Raw genomic sequence first — 18,615 nt, forward strand, 5'->3', positions numbered from 1 at the left:
CTCTTGGTTCTGCTCACTTCACTTCTCATTATTTCCTGCAAGTCTTTCCATATTTTTCTAAAATCAACTAGCTCATCATTTCTTACAGCATGGTAGTATTCCATTACAATCATATCCCACACAACTTGTTTAGCTACTCCCCAGTTGATGGGCATCCTCTCAATTTCCAAGGTGCTTAATAATTTTTGTGGAGTTCAGTAGCTAAGTAGAAACACACTTCACTTTTGTTCACTTTTGTCCTTTTCGATGAGATTACATTTTCTCAGTATACTCCTGCAACAGATGGCAGTATGGAGCTGATTAGAGCAGTATTTCTCCAGGTACTTATTCACTGTGGCCCAAAATCTTATCTAAAATGTCAGGCATGATGATTTGTTGTCTGCAAAAATTTTTGAGCATAAGATCTCACTATCTCTGGTTTTTCTTCAAGGCAAAAAAATCAACCCACAAGCAAGAAGAAAGATCTTATTCTCTGCCTTACTTATTTTCTCATTATTCCCTACCTTTTTATGGTAGCTGATAATATTCATCCTCACAGCTCTCTATTCACCTTCCTTCCTACTCCATGCAAAATGACAAGGAACATAGATTTAGAGACAGAAAGACCTTGGTTCATTCCTCACCTCCATTTTGCAGATGAGGAAATGGAGGCCCAGATGTCAAGTGAATTGTCCAAGATCAAGTAATAAATAAATGATAGAGTCAGGATTTGAACCAAGGGCTCCAAGGATCATGCTTCTGACTGTGGCTTGACCCAAAGAGAGCTACTCTTTGGTAGTGTAAGCAGATGAGATACACAGTAACACAAAACTTCTCCCTACACCACATCAGACACTTACTTTTTACTACTTACCCTCCTCATCTCCTTTCCAACCACTTAGCTCTCTACCACTACTCATTCCCAAGGTGAGGTGAGGTTTTTGGTGGGTGGCTGGTGGTAGTAAGCAAAGGGTAGGAGGGAGGGCCGGGGGAGGGGGAAATAAAAGGTGAGTGGGTAGATTAGACTGCACTATGGAGTCTTTTGTCCTGTCTATGTGGTTCCTGAAAAGTTTAAGAAATGCTGAGTTTGCATCTGGGAACAGGGGATGTATAGATTCTCTAATACAACTTTGCCCATAGTTTGTTACTTCCCTGTGCCAAATATTTATGGTTAGGCTGTGCTGTCCCTCACAGGTGGGTTTAAAAATTATCATAGGAACATAGGAAAGGAAGTAGAAATCATAAAAGTGATTTAAGCCAGAAGGGACCTTAAAAACCTTCTTGTACAACCTCCTCGTTTTACAGATGAGGAAACTGAGGCACAAAAAGATTTCTTGACTTGTCCACGATCGCAGGAGTGGGAATTGAACCCTGCTCTCCTGACTCCAAATTCAGTGTCCTTTTCACTGCACCTTACTGTCATGTTATTGATGACAAGATACAAAGTCTTTGAGCTTCTTCCCTGGAAGAGTCCACATTGATTTATTTTTCACAAGTCAGTCTCAGGGCAAGAGATTGCTGGTATTGAAAGCCGAGAGCCTCTGAAATGACTCTTGCGACTTATAATCTAACAATGAATGGAATCCACTAAACAGCCTGATAAATACTTAGTGGAGGTCTGCTTGCTAGTTGGAAATTATAGAACTGTAAACTAGGCATCAGTGAGTGGATAGGATTAATAAAAACAATCTTGTCCATTAAACATTTTAGCTTTATACTTTCATAAAATGTGAAAGTTAAATTTGTTAATGCATGGTTATCACATACAGAATAGTTTACAAACCACTATTATTTTGGTGTTTGCTAAAAAAAAATATTAATATGATATATTCCTGGAAAACCCAACTCCTTTGGCAGGCTATTGGTGTTTTGGAAACTGTTTCGAAATAATCTTATGATTTATTCCTCACTTTACTCATTCTCAAAGCTGAAGTTGACTAGTGCTGACTGACATCAACACAAGACTGTTGCTTAGAATCAAGGAATGTCAGAGCTGGAAGGGATCTTAGAGAACATATGGTCTGATCGTTTCATTTTGCAGGTGAAGAAATCTCACCATGAGGGATATTTTATCACATTTCATTGTTTTAAAATTCTGTCCCTCTGACTGATTGGTTAATGGTTACTTTAATAAAGTTAATGATTTTTGTCTTTTTGGCTCTATGCAATTGGGCTTGGGTATTCTAACTAGACTATCTCACAGGAAAGGTAGCAAAAACATTTTCTTTCTTGTCTAACACTAGATTTTTATGATTTGAGAAAGGAAGTAGAAGGATAATTCCCTAAGGAAGAAAGAAATCTTCCAAGAAAACAAAATGCAGATACTGTCTTTTACCTTGATTCCCAAAAATGTTGAAAGAAGGAACTGGTGAATTTTACTCAGACTTTTTTTGAAGTGTAGTTGTGTTTCAGAAATACAATAGCAAGAAAAGTCCTTTGATGATACAGAATTTGTTTTATTTTATAAGCTTATTAATTAGTGTACTCTCTCCCCCGTATTAAAAGAAGATTTAATAAATTGGAACAATAAGTAGAGACATATGACTTTTTGAAAATCTTGATATTTTTAAGTCTTCATAGTTCCTTTTAATGTTCTCAGAGTATAAGGACCATTCTGTCCTTTCAGATATGTAGTCCTTTGATCTCTAAGCAATCCCATTTGGTTGTAAATGTATGCCTGTTCTTTGATCTGATACTTAACTGGTTTTACTTAAAAGAGAGAGCTTCTTTTATCAATGTGGTGTTTACTAGTTCTCTTTCTTCCGAAGATGGTTTAAATTGGCATTATTTAGATTAAACGTCATAAAGTTCCATGAGATCCTGCCATCCTGCAAACCCCAAATGTTCTACTTTATGTTCAGAAAAGTCAAATGCATTTCAAAATGAACTACTTTTGCGGTTATCTTTTAATAGTAGCAAAACATTCAGAAAATTAGCACCCTATTAAAAAGAAAACAAAGAATGGTGAACGGAACACATATCATTCACCATGTAGTCTGTGCAATTGCTCACCAGGGATTCAGGTATTATATTTTCAGACATTCCTGTACCGTAATATCATATAGGGTAAATGGAAATGGAACTTTTTTTTTTTAATTAGAAAAAGCTAGAGAATAAGAGGAAGATCTGCAAAGAAGAAAAGTGAAAAGGATGTTTATTTACTCTTTCCTTCAGGAACAATTTAAAAATATCATTTAAGAACTATTCCAGGTGTTTTTTAGCACACTCTGAGATCCCTGAGCTGCAGAAGAGTAGGACCTCTCAGTATAACTGATCCCCCAGATCATCAAAAAATCCACAACACTAAGCAATGTAGGTACCTGCCCAGTCCTTCATCTCAGTGCTATTGAAGTCTGAGACAACTACAAATTTTCACTGGGTAGTTGGCTATAGGCCTGTAACTTTCCTAAGCAGGCTTTAGGGAGTGGCTGAACTTGTCAATCCCCATCATTGTGGAAATGCAGCAAAATTTTCTACATAAACTTTTTTGAACTCTAATCATGTTTTCAATTTTAAAGGATAAAGGAACTGTCTCTTCTAGTTAAGAGTCAGTTAAAACTCCTCCCGTGCTAATTGCCTTTTTCCTTTTCTTTTCTTTCTTTTCTTTCTTTCTTTCTTTTTTTTTTTTGAAAGGGGGTCTCTCTATCTTGCCCATACTGAAAATGCGGCAACTTCTCATGATCTTTATCCCACTGTTGGTCTGCAGGAAGCTCATTTTTCCAAACTGGCCTGTAAACCAGTCCTTCCCCCACACCCTACCCCTTAGGCAGCCTGGTGGACCTCTGTTCTCTGGGGCTCACTCTATTTGTGCCGGAAGTATTGCAGAAAACTTGTATGCTTTAGCCCCACTGCAAGGCAGAACATCTGAACCCAAGCATCCAACAACCTCAGTCTTCCACTCTAGCAGGAATTACAATTAGTCAATCAATATTTAAGCATCTACTATGTCCCAGCAACTATGCTAAGTGCAGGGGATAGGCAAAAGAATCCTTTCTCTCAAGTAGCTTACAGTATAATGGGGCAGACCCCATGCACACAACTATGTACATACAAGCTATATACAAGATAAATTACAAATAATCAATAGAGGGAAGGCACTAAAATGAAAGGAAATCATGAAAAGCTTCCTGTAGAAGGTGAGATTTAAGCAAGGACTTGAATGAAGCCAGGGGAGATGGGAGGTGGAGCTGAGGAGGACATAGGGGACAGCTAGAGAAAATCCAGTTTAGAGATGTCCAGAGATGGAGTGTCTGGTGGGAGGAACAGCAAGGAGACAGACCAGTGTCACTGGATCAAAGAGCACATGGAAAGGGATGTATAAAGTATATAAGTAAACTGGGAAGGTGAAAGGGAACAGATTATGAAGGGTTTTGAATACAAAACAGTGGGTCTTGTATTTGATTCCGCAGGTGATATGGAGCCATTGGAGTTTATTGAATAGTTTATTGAGTGACATGGTCAGACCTGTCCTTTAGGACAGAACCTGTCTTTTTTTTTTTTTTCAGCTGAGTGGAGGATGAACTGGAGTGGGGAGAAACTTGAGTTGAGTCTGGGAGAGCAACCAGAAGGCTACTGCATTAGCCCAGATGTGTGGTGATAACACCCTATAACAGAGCAGTGGCAGTGTCAGGAGAGAAGGGAGCATATTCCAGAAATATTACGAAGGTTCCAGCACTTGGTAACAGATTGGATATGGGAGGGAATGGTGACAATATAGAGATGAGGATGACACCTAAGTTGTGAGCCTTAGTGACTAGGACAATTTTTTCTGTGAAGTTTGGATTAATCAAAGGGCTGCACTTGAGGACCTAGAGGGCCACAGGTGACCTCTAGGCCACAGGTTCCCCAGCCCTGGACTAGGAAGATGGTAGTACCCTCAACAGTAATAGGGAAATTAGGAAGAAGGGATGGTTTAGGGGGAAGTTAGGTTTTAGGCATGTTGAGTTTAAGATGTCTATGGGTCATCCAGTTCAAGGCATCCAATAAAAAATTGGAGATTCAAAACTGGTGGTCAGTGGACAACTTAGGACTGGATAAGTAGATTTGAGTACCATCAAAATAGAATACATTGGAGCTGCTGAGGTCACAAAGTGAAATAGTATAGAAGAAGAAAAGAAGTAGGTCCAGGACACTGGACTGTGGGGCACCCATGGTTAGTGGGCATGACCTGGATGAAGATCCAGCAAAGGAGACTGGGGAGTGGTCAGACAGCTAAGAGGAGGAACAGGGGAGAACAGTGTCATGAAAACATAGAGAGAAGAGGGTATTAAGGAGAAAGTACTGTGTCTATTTTTTTTTAATTTCTACAGCCATTGAAGTTGTTTGTAGATGACAGAAATCTACAGACATGAAATTTGTCCATGAGGTCTAGAGCTAATAGAAAATTGAGGACCATCTCTATGGGAATAGTGAAAACATTTGTAAGAATTTTGTTGTTCAGTTATGTCTCCTCTTTGTGGCTTGATTTGAGGTTTTCTTGGTAAAGATATTGGAGTGGTTTGTCATTTCCTTCAGCTCATTTTACAGATGAGGAAACTGGGGAAACAAGATTAAGTGACTTGCCCAGAGTCACACAGCTAGGAAGTGTCTGAGGCCAGATTTGAGCTCAGGACTTCCTGACTCCAGGCCCAGCACTCTATCCACTGGGCCACCTGACTGTCCCCCCAAAAAAATACAACAAATAGATGAATGAGAACATTGTTGGCCTTGGTAACTCCTTTTTCTTCTCCTTTTCAAACATATTGTCCAGTGCTGCCTAAGCAGAGCAGAGGCAAGACGGGATGCAGCCAAAGTGGCCCTGATCAATTCCCTCTTCAATGAACTGCCCTCTCGAAGGATAACTAAGGAGTTCATTATAGAAAGCGTTCAGGAAGCCATCGCCTCCACCAGCGTAAGTGCTACCTACAAGGAGTGAGAAGTTGGCAGCAGTGAAAATGGTGGGATGTTTTGGGGTCATCAGACAGGTTTCTAAGTGGATTTTTCTTTAAGGTCCACATGCATTTGATCTTTCTTCTTTTACTGAAGCTTGATAGGGGAAAAACCACTGGGCTAGAAGTCAGGAAAATAGAGATTAGGTGCTAGCTCCCATTTTAGGGGAAAACAGTTCATCTCACAGGGAGAGTTTCTCAGTCTTTAAATTAAGACTGATAGTTTTTTGAGAGTTAAGCCCAGATCTTACCTGTGAGAAACCAAGTAACTCTTTTAACTTTTAAATGGGTGTTAATTCTTTTAAGGCCATGAGACCCATTTTGTTAATGACTTCTTCAGTACCCTAAACCTTAAATAATAAACTAGTGATCTGAAATAGTCAATACACCTCCTAAATCTCAAGGACTTATTCCTTTCTTTTGCCAAGGGATCAAGCCTTCTAGAAGGCTTTCAAAACTCCTGTCCACTAATTTAAATGGGAACATCTCAGCTTTTGGGGAGTCAATTATTTTTCCTGCAGATATCTTTTCCTGGGAATATTCTCCTGCCATGATACTAAAAGTAGGGTTCAATGGAGGTGAAATTAGGGACAGATACAAAGAATTGTGCATGTACACACAAATATGTGTGTGTGTGTGTGTACACAGCACATGCATTGGTATGTGACTTCATTCCAAAATCCAAAATAAATGTGACTTTTGGATTATTGTCTATTGATGATCATTCACACATCTCTTTCCCCCTTCATTAGCCTAGTGACTGTTGTTAAGGGGATTTGTTCTGTGAAGTTTGGATTCAGTCAAAGGGCTGCACTTGAGGACTTAGACGGCCATACATGGCCTCGAGGCCACATGTTTCCCCACCCCTGGCCCAGTCCCTCATCAGAGCTCTAGATTTGTAATCAGAAGATGTCAGTTCAAATCTAGATGCTGCTCCTTAGATAAAATGCTCAGCTTCTCTGGATCTCAATTTCTTCATCTGTGAAATGAGGGGGTGATCTCCAACCTTGGCCTTAGGCTAACTGAAATGATTCTGTCATGCTGAAAGAAATTTCTGCCTACATGTGTGGCATGTAGTTTAACTATTTCGAGAATTCTGCTAGCATATGCTGTTTTGATCAAAAAATACTTTTATCACTTCTAAAGGGTGAAAAACGTTGGGAACAAAGGACAGCAGGGTAGTTGTACCTGCAAAGAGACTTCTATAGCTGACCCTGGATGGCAGGAGGCCTTTGTTTCTGAGTCTTGTGAATTTCACACCAGTGTCTCTGAGGGACAAAGTTAGGGAAATGGAGCTTGGTTTCTTTAGGTGTGGAATTTATCCTCAGGGTAGGGAGGGTGTTAGGGAATTTCTTAGTGTAAAGGTAATTTATCATTTTTTAATGGAGATTTTTAAGGTAAAAAAGTATAAGCTTTGCAGACCTCTGGGCAGATGTCCTCTGGGATTTTTAAAAGCCAGTATAAATATTTCAGTAGCAGTATGTTAATGTTATTGCATTCAAAAGCTATGGATTTGCTGCTACCTGATGTAGGCTGCTGTGTTTATTCAGTCCCACAAAGCTGCCGTTGCTGACCTTCAGAGGAATTTCTGACCATTCACTACTGGATGGTCTTTATTAAAGGGTCTAATGCTTACTAGATCCACTTAGCCCACAGGCTTTTTCAGAGCTTATTTCCTCCCCACCCCCCATCTATGTTTGAAGGAGTTCAGTTTCTACCCTTTACCTATCCACCTAGTTTCCTGAGGCTTAAATAATCCAAGTGTGAAGGAAATACAAGCCAAGATCCACATCCATGCCAAACAGCAGAGTATTATAGAAAGCCTCAGTCACGAATCATGAACAGAAAGTATGGATGGTTCTTGTAGTCATAGGATTTTTTATAGATCAACTTCATTCTTTCTCCTAGCAATGCCCAGGACACCGCCACCATTCAACTGGTCGTGTTAGTAGACTGCTAAGAAGGCATTTAGAGGGCAACTATATAAAAGTGGGGTGGGAGGGAAGCCTATACAAATTAATTTGCATATTTTTATTTTATATGTATTTTTATGTATATGTATATATGTATAATTAATTTGTAAATGATTTCTATTATTATATAACTTGCGAGTCTGAAACTAGAAGAGACCTCAGGGGACACCTAGTCTAATTCCCTCATTTTACAGAAAAGATAACTGAGGCCCAAGGAGATTGAGTTACTCAACCAAGGTAGCAAGCATCAGAGGCATAATATAATCAAAGGGGAAGGGAAAGGGACAAGCATTTATTAAGCACCTTTTATGCACCAGGTACTGTGCTAAGTGCTGTGCTATTGTATTTCTCTGGAGTTCCTGTCACAAGACAAGGAGAACTCACTGTGGAACAAAAATCAGTAAGTAATCTTTTCTTCTCATGCTTTTTCCCAAGGGCACTATAAATGATGCTGATGACCCAAGTACCAGCATAGGAGCCTATCACTATATGCTGGAGTCAAACATGGGGAAAACTATGTTGGAATTTCAGGTACTGATTTTCTTCTGTTTATTTATGCACTTTTCCCTCGCCCCTCCCCTGACACTTACATGTGGATTCCTTCAGGTAAACTACTCCAGGTTTAAGGTGCTCCGTGGATCAATATCTATATATGTATGCATGTCATGAGCCCCCATCAACATACTTACTTTTATTATTTAGCCAGAGGTTACAATTAGTTCAAAGTAAAGGCATTATAGTAGGAAAAGTAGAAATTGAACATTTCCTCATAAACAAATAAGAGATGCACTCCCTGACAAATAAACATGTCATCAGTCCCTCTACAAAATATGTGTTATAGAACTCCAGTAAATTACAGAGCCTGTTCTAAGAAAGAGACAAACAAAATTAGAGTGCATATGTCCACGGTTTAATTTTTCTGAAGCTGACTTGACATGCGTTGCATGGGAGTTCAGTTCAAAACGGCCCCCCTAAGGGGGTGAGTTCAGAACTGGCTCAGTTTGAGGGAAGGGGGTACAAGGTTATATGCCCTTCAAAGAGTGGGTGTTCCCAAGGGATGCCAATCAACTCTTAATTGGTCAACATACTGGGAGGTGGGTTATATTAAAATGAGAGAGTCTTGGGGTACATGACTTAGGTCACTTAATCTTGGTCAAAGAGACATCAATTTCTATTTCACCTGTCTTGATAGAAGGGAGGAATTAATATTCTCCCAGACCTGTGTGGGCGCCATAATGAGCAGGAATAGACCCATTTAGTTAGATCTGAATGTCCTTCTGAAGGACTGAACTTTTAAAGAAAGGAGGTTGGGGAAGTTCTGAGATGATTACTCAGAAAAACATGATTTTTCACAGTGACAAAATTACACATATGGAGGGAACATGTGACCAGGAGGTATTTGTGTAGGGGGCAAGTCATACCTTCAATACTGTGGGGCCACCAGGACCTCCTGGCAGTGTCATTGTACCTGCTGTACCTGCTTCCTGCTGGTCTCAGATGAAATGTAGTCTCTACCAGTTAGTGCTCTGCTAGTTTCCTGTTCACTGCCAGGGATGGGTCTACTGGGCATGTGGTTGTGGAGCTTCCAGCTTCTAGCTTAAAAATGTGTGTGTATCTATAGAGGCAGCATAGTGTATTTGATAGAGAGCTTGTCTCAGAAAGACCAGGGTTCAAGTCTTGCCTCCAGCACGTGCTGGGTGGGTGACCCTGGGTAAGTTATTTAACAGCCCAGTGCCCCAGGCAACTCCATAAAACTATAAATTATAGCACATTTGCTGATATGTATTGGTAGAGGGAATTTCCCCACCAGGAGTTTTCCCTACATCAATAAAATAAGGAATCTTGTTTTAAAAAATAGCTAATTTTATTGTTTTTAGGGCTTATTAAGTATTTTACATACATTATCTCATTTTGATCCTGACCACAACCCTGGGAACTAGGTAGTACCAAAATGATTATCTTTATTTTAGACATTAGGAAGCTGAGGAGCTGAGAGTTACATAGCTAGTTTGAGACAAAGTCAGGACTAGAACCCAGGGCTTCTGACTCTGAATCCAGTGGAATTTCTACTAGATCCCACTCCCTCTTTACTTCTAGTAAGGCACTCACTGCTCTTGGGGTATAGTGCCTCACAACAAGGAATTTGGGGAAATCCTGTGCTAGAGTAATAATCCAAAAGGAATTGGCAAAAGGCAAAACTAACCACAGGTCATGTTTTCTGACAATCTAAAATCAAAGGGACGCCCTGCTTCCGCTACAATGGAAGTTACATTTCATGCTTCAGGAAACAGCAGCTTGTGTGTATTTTTGTGACTATTCAGTGAAAACCCAGAATGATTTTGAATCTGCCTAAGGTGGCTGGGTTAATTCCGCCAAAAGCAGGGGAATGAACAGAACAAACTTAGGATTCTATCCAGTGCTATGAGTCAGGAAAGGGTCTGTTCCCCATTCTTCCTTTTATTAATACTTTTATTGATCAATAAAGGATTGTGCATTTTCTGTATGCTCTAGGTGTATGTGTAGTATACTGTCCATCAATATTAAGTAATTATGTGAATCACATTGAATAAATGCTTTCCAAATTCTCCAAACCAGATGTTGGAGGATGCAGGAGGGAGAAGCCCCATGCTGATAGAATAGATCTGTGCTGGCAACAAGGGAGGAAAATCCCTGAAGCACATCCCTTCCCATTCTTCTTTTCCATCAGATACATTTGCATGCTTGGAAACAAGTGCTTTCTTTTGTAGCCTGGGTTAAACGTAAAATCACCCTGGATTTGCATGTGACTCCCACCCAAAGATGTTTCTGCAACAAGAACAGCAACTCGATATCCCTGATGGACGCTACACATCAGGAAAACACGCACATGTGAATCACGCGGGATAAAATATAAGGCTGGTGTTTTCTGCCTGCTTTGGAGACACCAAGGAGACCCATTTTCCAGTTTGGGAAATGAAATTTGAGATGACCACATGGCTTCAGGATCATGTAAATGTAGAAAACAGTTTTTGTTTGGGGGAGTGGGTTTGTTGTGAAGAAGATTCCAGGCATGATTTGTTGGGGGGAGGCGAAGCTAGACAGTAAGTCTCTTCAAGGTCAGGTTACAATCAGCCAAGTGGCATCTTTAACTTGACTCTGCAGATGGTTAGTCCTTGAGAACTAATACAATTCCAGAAAGAACTGTTTGTTTATATCTTGCTAAACTATCCAGGTCACCTTTAAAAAACCTCATCCCATAAACAAGTTTCCTCTTAAAATCCGTTCTCTTGGGTGGGGAGATGATGCCCACCTGTTTTCCAAGTTATCAATTTACAGTGTTTGTTTTTTCTTGTTTCTGATGAAGTGCAGAGCCAGCCCAGGCCTCTCAGAGACACTTGAGGGAGTGGCATGTGCATTATTTCCCCCTAAGGCAGCTGGAAAGCCAAACATCATGGCTAATGGGAGACAACAACAGGAAGCTCTGTTCTGACAGACTCCAGTTGTTTCTGGTCTTAAAATGAATGAATGACAGAGTGAACCAGAAAGTCTGGTATTGTGAGGACCATGGCTATTTTTTTCCCTAAAGGGAAGACCCAGGGCCTGATCCACAGTTTTCTAAAAAACAAAACAAAACAAAAACAAAAACAAAAACAGTCAGTTCCCTAGAAGAAATTAAAAAGATCAGCCTCTAGTCTGGTCTACCATGCAAAGAGTGTGCTACACAGAAAATTCCATGAAGTAGAACAGATATCACACTCAGTCACTTTGTGTTTTTCTTTTCCAGCGACAGTCTTTTTTCAGGAAGAGGACACATTTTTAAAAGCTCAAGTTAAAAAACATTTATTAGGTTTCTCCTCTGTGCAGGCCATGGTGTTAGGCATTGGGGATGTAAAAATAAAACGAAACAGTTCCTAACCATTCCTTGCCCTCATGAGACTTAACATTTTGCTGAGAGGAATAGAACATGTACACAGAGAGGTGTAATCCAGGATTCTCCCTATCCCCCAAAGACTCAAGGTTCACATGGTTCAGGTCTGATCTTGGGGACAGACACCATCATTCTCTTTCTTTGTCTCACTGTTCTTACCTGGAGTTACTGCAGGAAAAAATCTGTAACATTTGGCTTATACTGGGATCCTAATTAGGCACTCAAGGTAGCAACGTATATGGATAGGAAAGCATTTATATTGCCCCACAAAAAATGCAGAAACTATACAGGGCTCACAGGAATACACCAACAGGTAGAGAAACATAAATCCTTCAAATAACTCTTCAGTCCCCTTTAGAAGGGACCTACATTTAAGGTTGCCTTTGGAGCAAGCTTTTGACCATCTGCTATCTCCTCTCCCTCCTATGGTTTTATACAGTCCCTCCCAGACTTGTATCACCCTGTATTTTGGCCTCTTCCCAGAAGGCATACACATTCTGAGGCTGTTGCACTGTCACAATAAAAATCTGTAATAAAGAGAAATTGAGGCACAAAGTTCCACACATAATAAATTTATTAGCAAGGCTAGTAATTGCTAATAAAAGGAGGTCAATGGATCTCAGTAGCCAAAAACACACCCAGCAGTCAGAGCAGCTTTTTGTACAGTTGGTTACATAAGGTCCAGTGATACAAACTAAACTAAGAATGTGATTGGTCTATAGCAAAGGTGAAGGTATGCTTTTTTTACTTATTCATGCTTATTCAAAAGACAAGATCTCCAGAATCCATCGCAATAAGGAAAACACAGAGTTGGTCAACATCCTCTGGAAACTCTCATGTTAAGCATCACCCAGCACCAAAGAGACCAAGTGCTAGGTAGAAATATCTTATGACTAGATTGACTCATCTTCCTTATCTCTCTCCTCCTTTCTGGGCTATTAAGTCCAGGTTGTAGCACAGATGATTGAGAAGCATAAACTCTTACAAACTCTTCTACTGAAGCCTATATAATCAAATCTAAATGAATCTGACCCATTTGTACTATTTCCAGTGATTAACCTTAACTCTTAACTATTAATCAATCAATAATCTAAATTTCACAACACAACCCATACCCTTCCCTGGAACCTGCTCTGTACAATCCACACAATGGCTTATGATTTATGTAGGATGCTGTTTAGAATTACATGAGAGCCTGGTATTATGAAATTCTATCTCTTTTTCAACAGTCTGATCCCTAAAATCTTAAATTTGGGGCCACCTACCAGGCAACCCCCAAGGTTAGAATTCCTTTCTTGGGCATGCATATGTCTGTTTCTTTTTCTGACTGCTCTGTCTGTTTAGTCATAAACTCTTCCCTTATCCATCAATCTGACAGGCGTAATTTTCCATGCTCCCCTAATTTGCTTATGATATCACCCTTTATGTATAAATCATTTACCCATTTTGACCTTATCTTAGTGTACAATGTGAGATGTTGGTTTGTACCTCATTTCTACCAAACTGCTTTCCAGTTTTTTTTTAGCTCCCTTGAAGCTGTAAGCACCAACACTTCTTTCTGCCTTGAAACTGTGACCCAGAACTGTGTATTGGCAATGGAGTTGCCAAAAAAACACCTCGTCCTATGTCAAGTGCCAGCACAGGGTCCCCTATAATATCTTTCTGACTAATTGTCCGATCCCCTTACCAGTTCCTCATCTGTAAAATGAGCTGGAGAAGGAAATGGCATATTATTCCAGTATCCTTGCCAAGAAAACTCCAATTAGGGTCATGAAGAGCCAGGCACAACTAAAACAACTGAACATCTATATATCTATATATTTATCTATACATACATATATATAAAATCCATATATTTATCAACAGCAAGGAACAAGTATGCTTTTGCTAATTACATATTTCAGTATATCACCTGTTTTCCGACACATAATTGGCTAAAAGATCTAACAAAGATCCTACTATACTTATTACTTATTGACTATAAAAATGTGTTTGATTTAGTAAGACAAAATGCCCCTTCTAAAGTCTCTCTTCCAAAAATGGAAATTCATTCAACCTCTCTGAGCCTCAGTATCCTTGCCCATAAAATGTGGATTTACATTTATATAGTACCTTTAGGTTTACAAAGTACTTTCCATGCATTTGATCCTCAGAACACCCCTATAAGTTAAGTGCTGTTTTATCCTCATTTTACAGATGAGAAAACTAAGGCTCAGAAAAATTCAGCTCAATTCAACAAACATTTATTAAGTGCCTACCATGTGCTAGGCACTGTGCTAAGGGCTTAGGATGCAAATAAGAAAAAGAAAGTCTCTGCCCTCAAGGAGTTTACAATCTAATAAAGGAAGATGCACAGGAAAGGAAGCTGAAAAGTGGGGAGTTGGGGGGGGGGAGGTAACGTTCCTGAAGTCCAAACCAAGCAGAGCTGGTGATGGAAAGTGGGGAATTAGCAAAAGTTTAGATCACAGCCCTCTATAAAGGAAAGCTTTGGGAGAAGTTTGGTGCCCACCCTGCAGTCTATCAGTCAGAGGGGGAGGGAACTGAGAGGTTGTTGAACATCCAAAACGGAATTGACCAGCATGATGAGATTTCAGGTGGATCTGTTTATCCTGGGTTGGAGCATCATATTCCCAGAGTCCAAATCCAAGCAAAACTGCTGATGGAAAATGGAGAGTAAGTTGAGTGATATGTCCAGGGTCACAGATACTAAATGTCTGCCGCAGGATTTGAACCCAGTTCTCCCTGAACCCAATTGCTGCCTCACAGTCTCACATCTATGTGTTCAATACTTGTATTACCTCTCCTATGGAGAATATCACGGAGAAAGCACTTCATAAACCTTAAAGAACTACATAAATATACCTAGCACTGTTGCACTGTGGCTGACATTCTGAAAGAAATATTACACAACCAGACCTTGAATGTGGACAATGGTGAAGTCATATTTCAATAAGAGCCATGGTTTCCCAGTTAAATTTACTCTTATGACTGTTTACTTCCTTTGAAATTTACTTAGAATTCTGCTGTTGCTACAAGTATCAATATGCTATGCTGGGTTGCACATTTCAGAAGTCTAAGGTCTTTGGGGTTTGAAAAGTGACATGGTTTGGAGTTGTTTTTTGTTTTGCATTTTTTGCTCATGCTCCTTACACCACTGAGAACTTCAGGGAACTGAAGAGAAAAGAGTGCTCTCAAACTCTGCCACCACCTGGTTGGAGAATCTGTCCCTTCCACTCAGATTTCACAAGAGCCAGTCAGTAACAGATAGTTGTCTCTCTGCAGGAGCTGATGATTGTTTTCCAGCTACTGCACTGGAATGGAAGCCTGAAAGCCCTTCGGGAAACCAGGTGTTCCCGACAGGTAAGATGTACCCACCTAAGGAAGGTGGGTAGAATTGGTTGGCTTGGCATGAACCAAGGAGATGAACTGGTCTATCAGGACATTTTCCCAGGAGGGGTGGATTGTCACAGAGATACAGTCTCAGTGGTAATCCATATCTGAACAACCATCCCTTCTATAATAGAGGAGATAAGTAGTCACCCCAGAATTTCTTAAGAACCTCTAATCCCTTTGGACTACTCATCCTTATAACCATCCTTTGCCTGCTTTGACACTACTGCATAGAAAGACAAAATCCTAACTGTGCATTTAGCTTTTTCCTCCCTTAATTTCCTAAATTTCATTTTCACCTTCCTCATCTTCAAACAGTCAACAAGCATTTATTAAGTGCTTCCTATGTGCCAGGCTCTGTACTAAGCACTGGGGATACAAAGAAATGTCAGTCCCTGCTCTCAAGGAGCTCACAGTCTAATGGGGGAGGTAATATGCAGACAACTATGTACAAACATGACATATGCAAGATAAATAGAGATTATCAACAGAGGAAAGACATTAACATTGAGGAGAGATCAGGAAAGCTCCTTGTAGAAGGTAGGATTTTAGCTGTGACTTGAAGTAAACCAGGTAAGCTAGGAGGCAGAGATGAGAAAGGAGAAGGCATGGGGCAGAGGCAGTGAAAATGCCTGGAGTTGGTAGAGGAAGTATCTTGTTTCAAGAGCAGAAAAGAGGCCAGTGTCCCTGAATTTCAAAGCATGTAGGGAGGAGAAAGGGGTAAGGAGACTGGAAAGGTTGAAGTGTGGCAGATTATGAAGGACTGTGAACACCAAAAAGAGAATTTTTTTTTTCCTGGAGCTGATAGGGAATCACTGGAGTTTATTGAATGGGGCAGGGGGAGAATAGGAAAAGGGGTAACATGGTTAGACCTGCTATTTAGGAAGATCACTTTGACAGCTGAGTGGAGGATGGACTGAAGTGGGGAGAGACTTGGGCCAGGGAGCCCAACCAACAGGCTACTGCAATAGTCCAGGCATGAGGTGATAAAAGCCTATATCAGGGTGGTGGCAGGATCAGAGGAGAGAAAGGGATAGACGTGAGAGAGGTTATTTGACAACAGATTAGACAGGGGGCAGTGGGACAGAGTGTGAGAAGTTGAGGATGATACCTACGTTAGAAGATAGTAGTGCCCTCAACAGCAATATGGAAGATGGGAAGACAGAGGGGTTTGAAGGAAAGAAAATGAATTCCGTTTTTGACATGTTGAGGTTTAAGATGCCAGTAAGACATTCAGTTTTAGATGTCCAATAGGCAATTGGAGATGCAATTCTGGAGATTAAGAAGAAGTTACATTCAGATAAGTTTATCAGAGAATCATAATCACACAGACAATTGAATCCATGGCAATTGATAAGATCATCAAAAGAAATCATTAGATGAAGAAGGACCAAGCCCTTGGGGACCCCCACCCCCAGTTAATGGGTTTGCTTGAACTAAGATTAAAAAAAGGAGACTGAGAAGCAGTGTCATGATGAGGATTGAGAAAAGGCTATTAGATTTGGCAAGTGAAAGATCATTGGTAACTTGGAAGAGAACAGTTTCAGTTGAATGATGTTGGAAGCCAGATTATAGAGAGAGTTAAGAAGAGAGTGAGGGGAAAGGAAGTAAAAGCATTGGTTATAGATGGCTTTCTCAAGGAGTTTAACTACAAAAGGGAGGAGAGACATGGGACAATAGCCAATAGGGATGGATGGGTCAAGTGAGGGCTTTTTGAAGATGGGGGAAGGATATGGGCATGGATGTAGGCAGTAGGGAGGTAGCCAGTAGACAAGGAAAGATTGAAGATAAGTGAGAGTATAGGGATGATAGAAGGGGAAATCTACTGGAGAAGATAGAATGGAATGGGATCACTTGTTCATGTAGAGGATTAGCCTTACCAAGAAGGGCCACCTCTTTATTTGAGACAGGGATGAAGGAGGAGATAGTGGTAGAGGCAGAGAGGAGGCCCAGTGGATGGAGAGCTGGGCCTAGAGTCAGGAAAACCCGAGTTTAAATCTGACCTCAGATATTTGCTAGCTGTATGACCTTGGGCAAGTCACTTAATCTCTGTTTGCCTCAGTTTCCTCATCTGTAAAATGGAGATAATAATAGCAGGCTACAGGTTTAGGCTACAATATGCCAACTACCTTGCAGAGTTGTTTTTGGAATCAAATGAGATGATATTTGTAAAAGCACTTAGCATAGTGCCTAGCATATAGTAAGCGCTATATAAATACTTATTACCACCATCACCACCAGAAACCTTGAAAGGTTGTTATGAGGATCAGATGAGATAATCTTTGTAAAGTGCTTATTACGTTGCCTGGCATATAGTAGGGTAGCTATTAGATCTTAGTGGTATGAGAGGAGTGGAAGGGGAAAATAGGGAAATCTTGGTGAGTGGCATAAGTTTATTCAATGAAATATCTTCAGGGCAGCAAGACTGCAGGTTCATTTTTTTTCTTTTTGGGCATTTTAAATATTACTGTATATGAAACATCTGGCATCAGGGGCAAATATAAGTGATGAAGATTTAGCAATGGATATTTACTTTAGATCCAATATTTCTCTGTGCTGTTTGCTACAAAAAGCCCAGTATTCTGACTATCAAAGAAGGGAAAGAACTAAGTAATTTACAAAAGCTTTGGATTTTTTCTTCTTCTCTTTGATTTTATAAAAGGACTTTGAAATACATTGGACTTGCTGTAAACATGATTCCATGGTAATTTTTAATTTTGTTAACATTGTAAATAAATACCATGTGTCTATAGAAATAAAAATAAACAAGTCATTCAGCCACATCATCAGTTTTAAGCATACTCATAAAAACTGCACAGTCTGTTAAAAGGCATTACTGAGAATTCTTACATAAAGGAGATGTAAGGTGGGGACTAATATTCAAATCTTTGCAAAAGAAACTCTTTAAGCATGAATATGTTTTTATTTTTTCCAGACACATGATGTCTTCATTTTAGGGAACTCCCAGTATGGGAACTCCTCCTTTGATGCAGATCACAACTGGAGCTTATAGTTAGTATTAGGCTTGTCCATGGCCACAGAGCAAGGATGTGATCGAGGCAGAGCGTCAACTCTCGTCTTCTTGACTCCACATGCCTCATATCATAAGGCTTTTATGATCATATTTATAAGACCCGGCATTTACACACCATAACATATTGTCACTGCTTTTCATTATTACTACTGTCCGGGAGGTGAGCCATTATAAATATCACACTCCCTCTACTAATGATAAAGTTATTTAGTAACTTGCACCCTCCTGGATTAACCTTCAAGCTTTCTGATACTTCATTCTTGTGCTGAGGTCTCTCTGACCCACCTTTAGTCAGTCAGTCCATAAACATTTATCAGGCTATTATTATCATTAAGCCTGGCTATTATGTGCCCAGCATTATACTAAGCACTGGGAATAAAACTTTACAAAAAAAAGACAAAAAAA

The 18,615-nt window shown here is 40.0% G+C and overlaps 1 protein-coding gene across 1 annotated transcript in view; it reads left to right on the forward strand.

Annotated features, from left to right (window-relative positions):
• Positions 1-18,615, forward strand: part of LIX1 (limb and CNS expressed 1) — a 63,810-nt gene that overhangs the window by 34,087 nt on the left and 11,108 nt on the right. The window contains exons 3-5 of the mRNA XM_027838496.1: positions 5,729-5,869; positions 8,315-8,410; positions 15,069-15,146. Coding sequence (XP_027694297.1) covers positions 5,729-5,869; positions 8,315-8,410; positions 15,069-15,146 — 315 coding nt within the window. The remainder of the gene's footprint in view (positions 1-5,728; positions 5,870-8,314; positions 8,411-15,068; positions 15,147-18,615) is intronic.

Source organism: Vombatus ursinus, unplaced genomic scaffold (genome assembly GCF_900497805.2).
Source record: "Vombatus ursinus unplaced genomic scaffold, bare-nosed wombat genome assembly UNPS02014828.1, whole genome shotgun sequence".
Classification (NCBI taxonomy): domain Eukaryota; kingdom Metazoa; phylum Chordata; class Mammalia; order Diprotodontia; family Vombatidae; genus Vombatus; species Vombatus ursinus.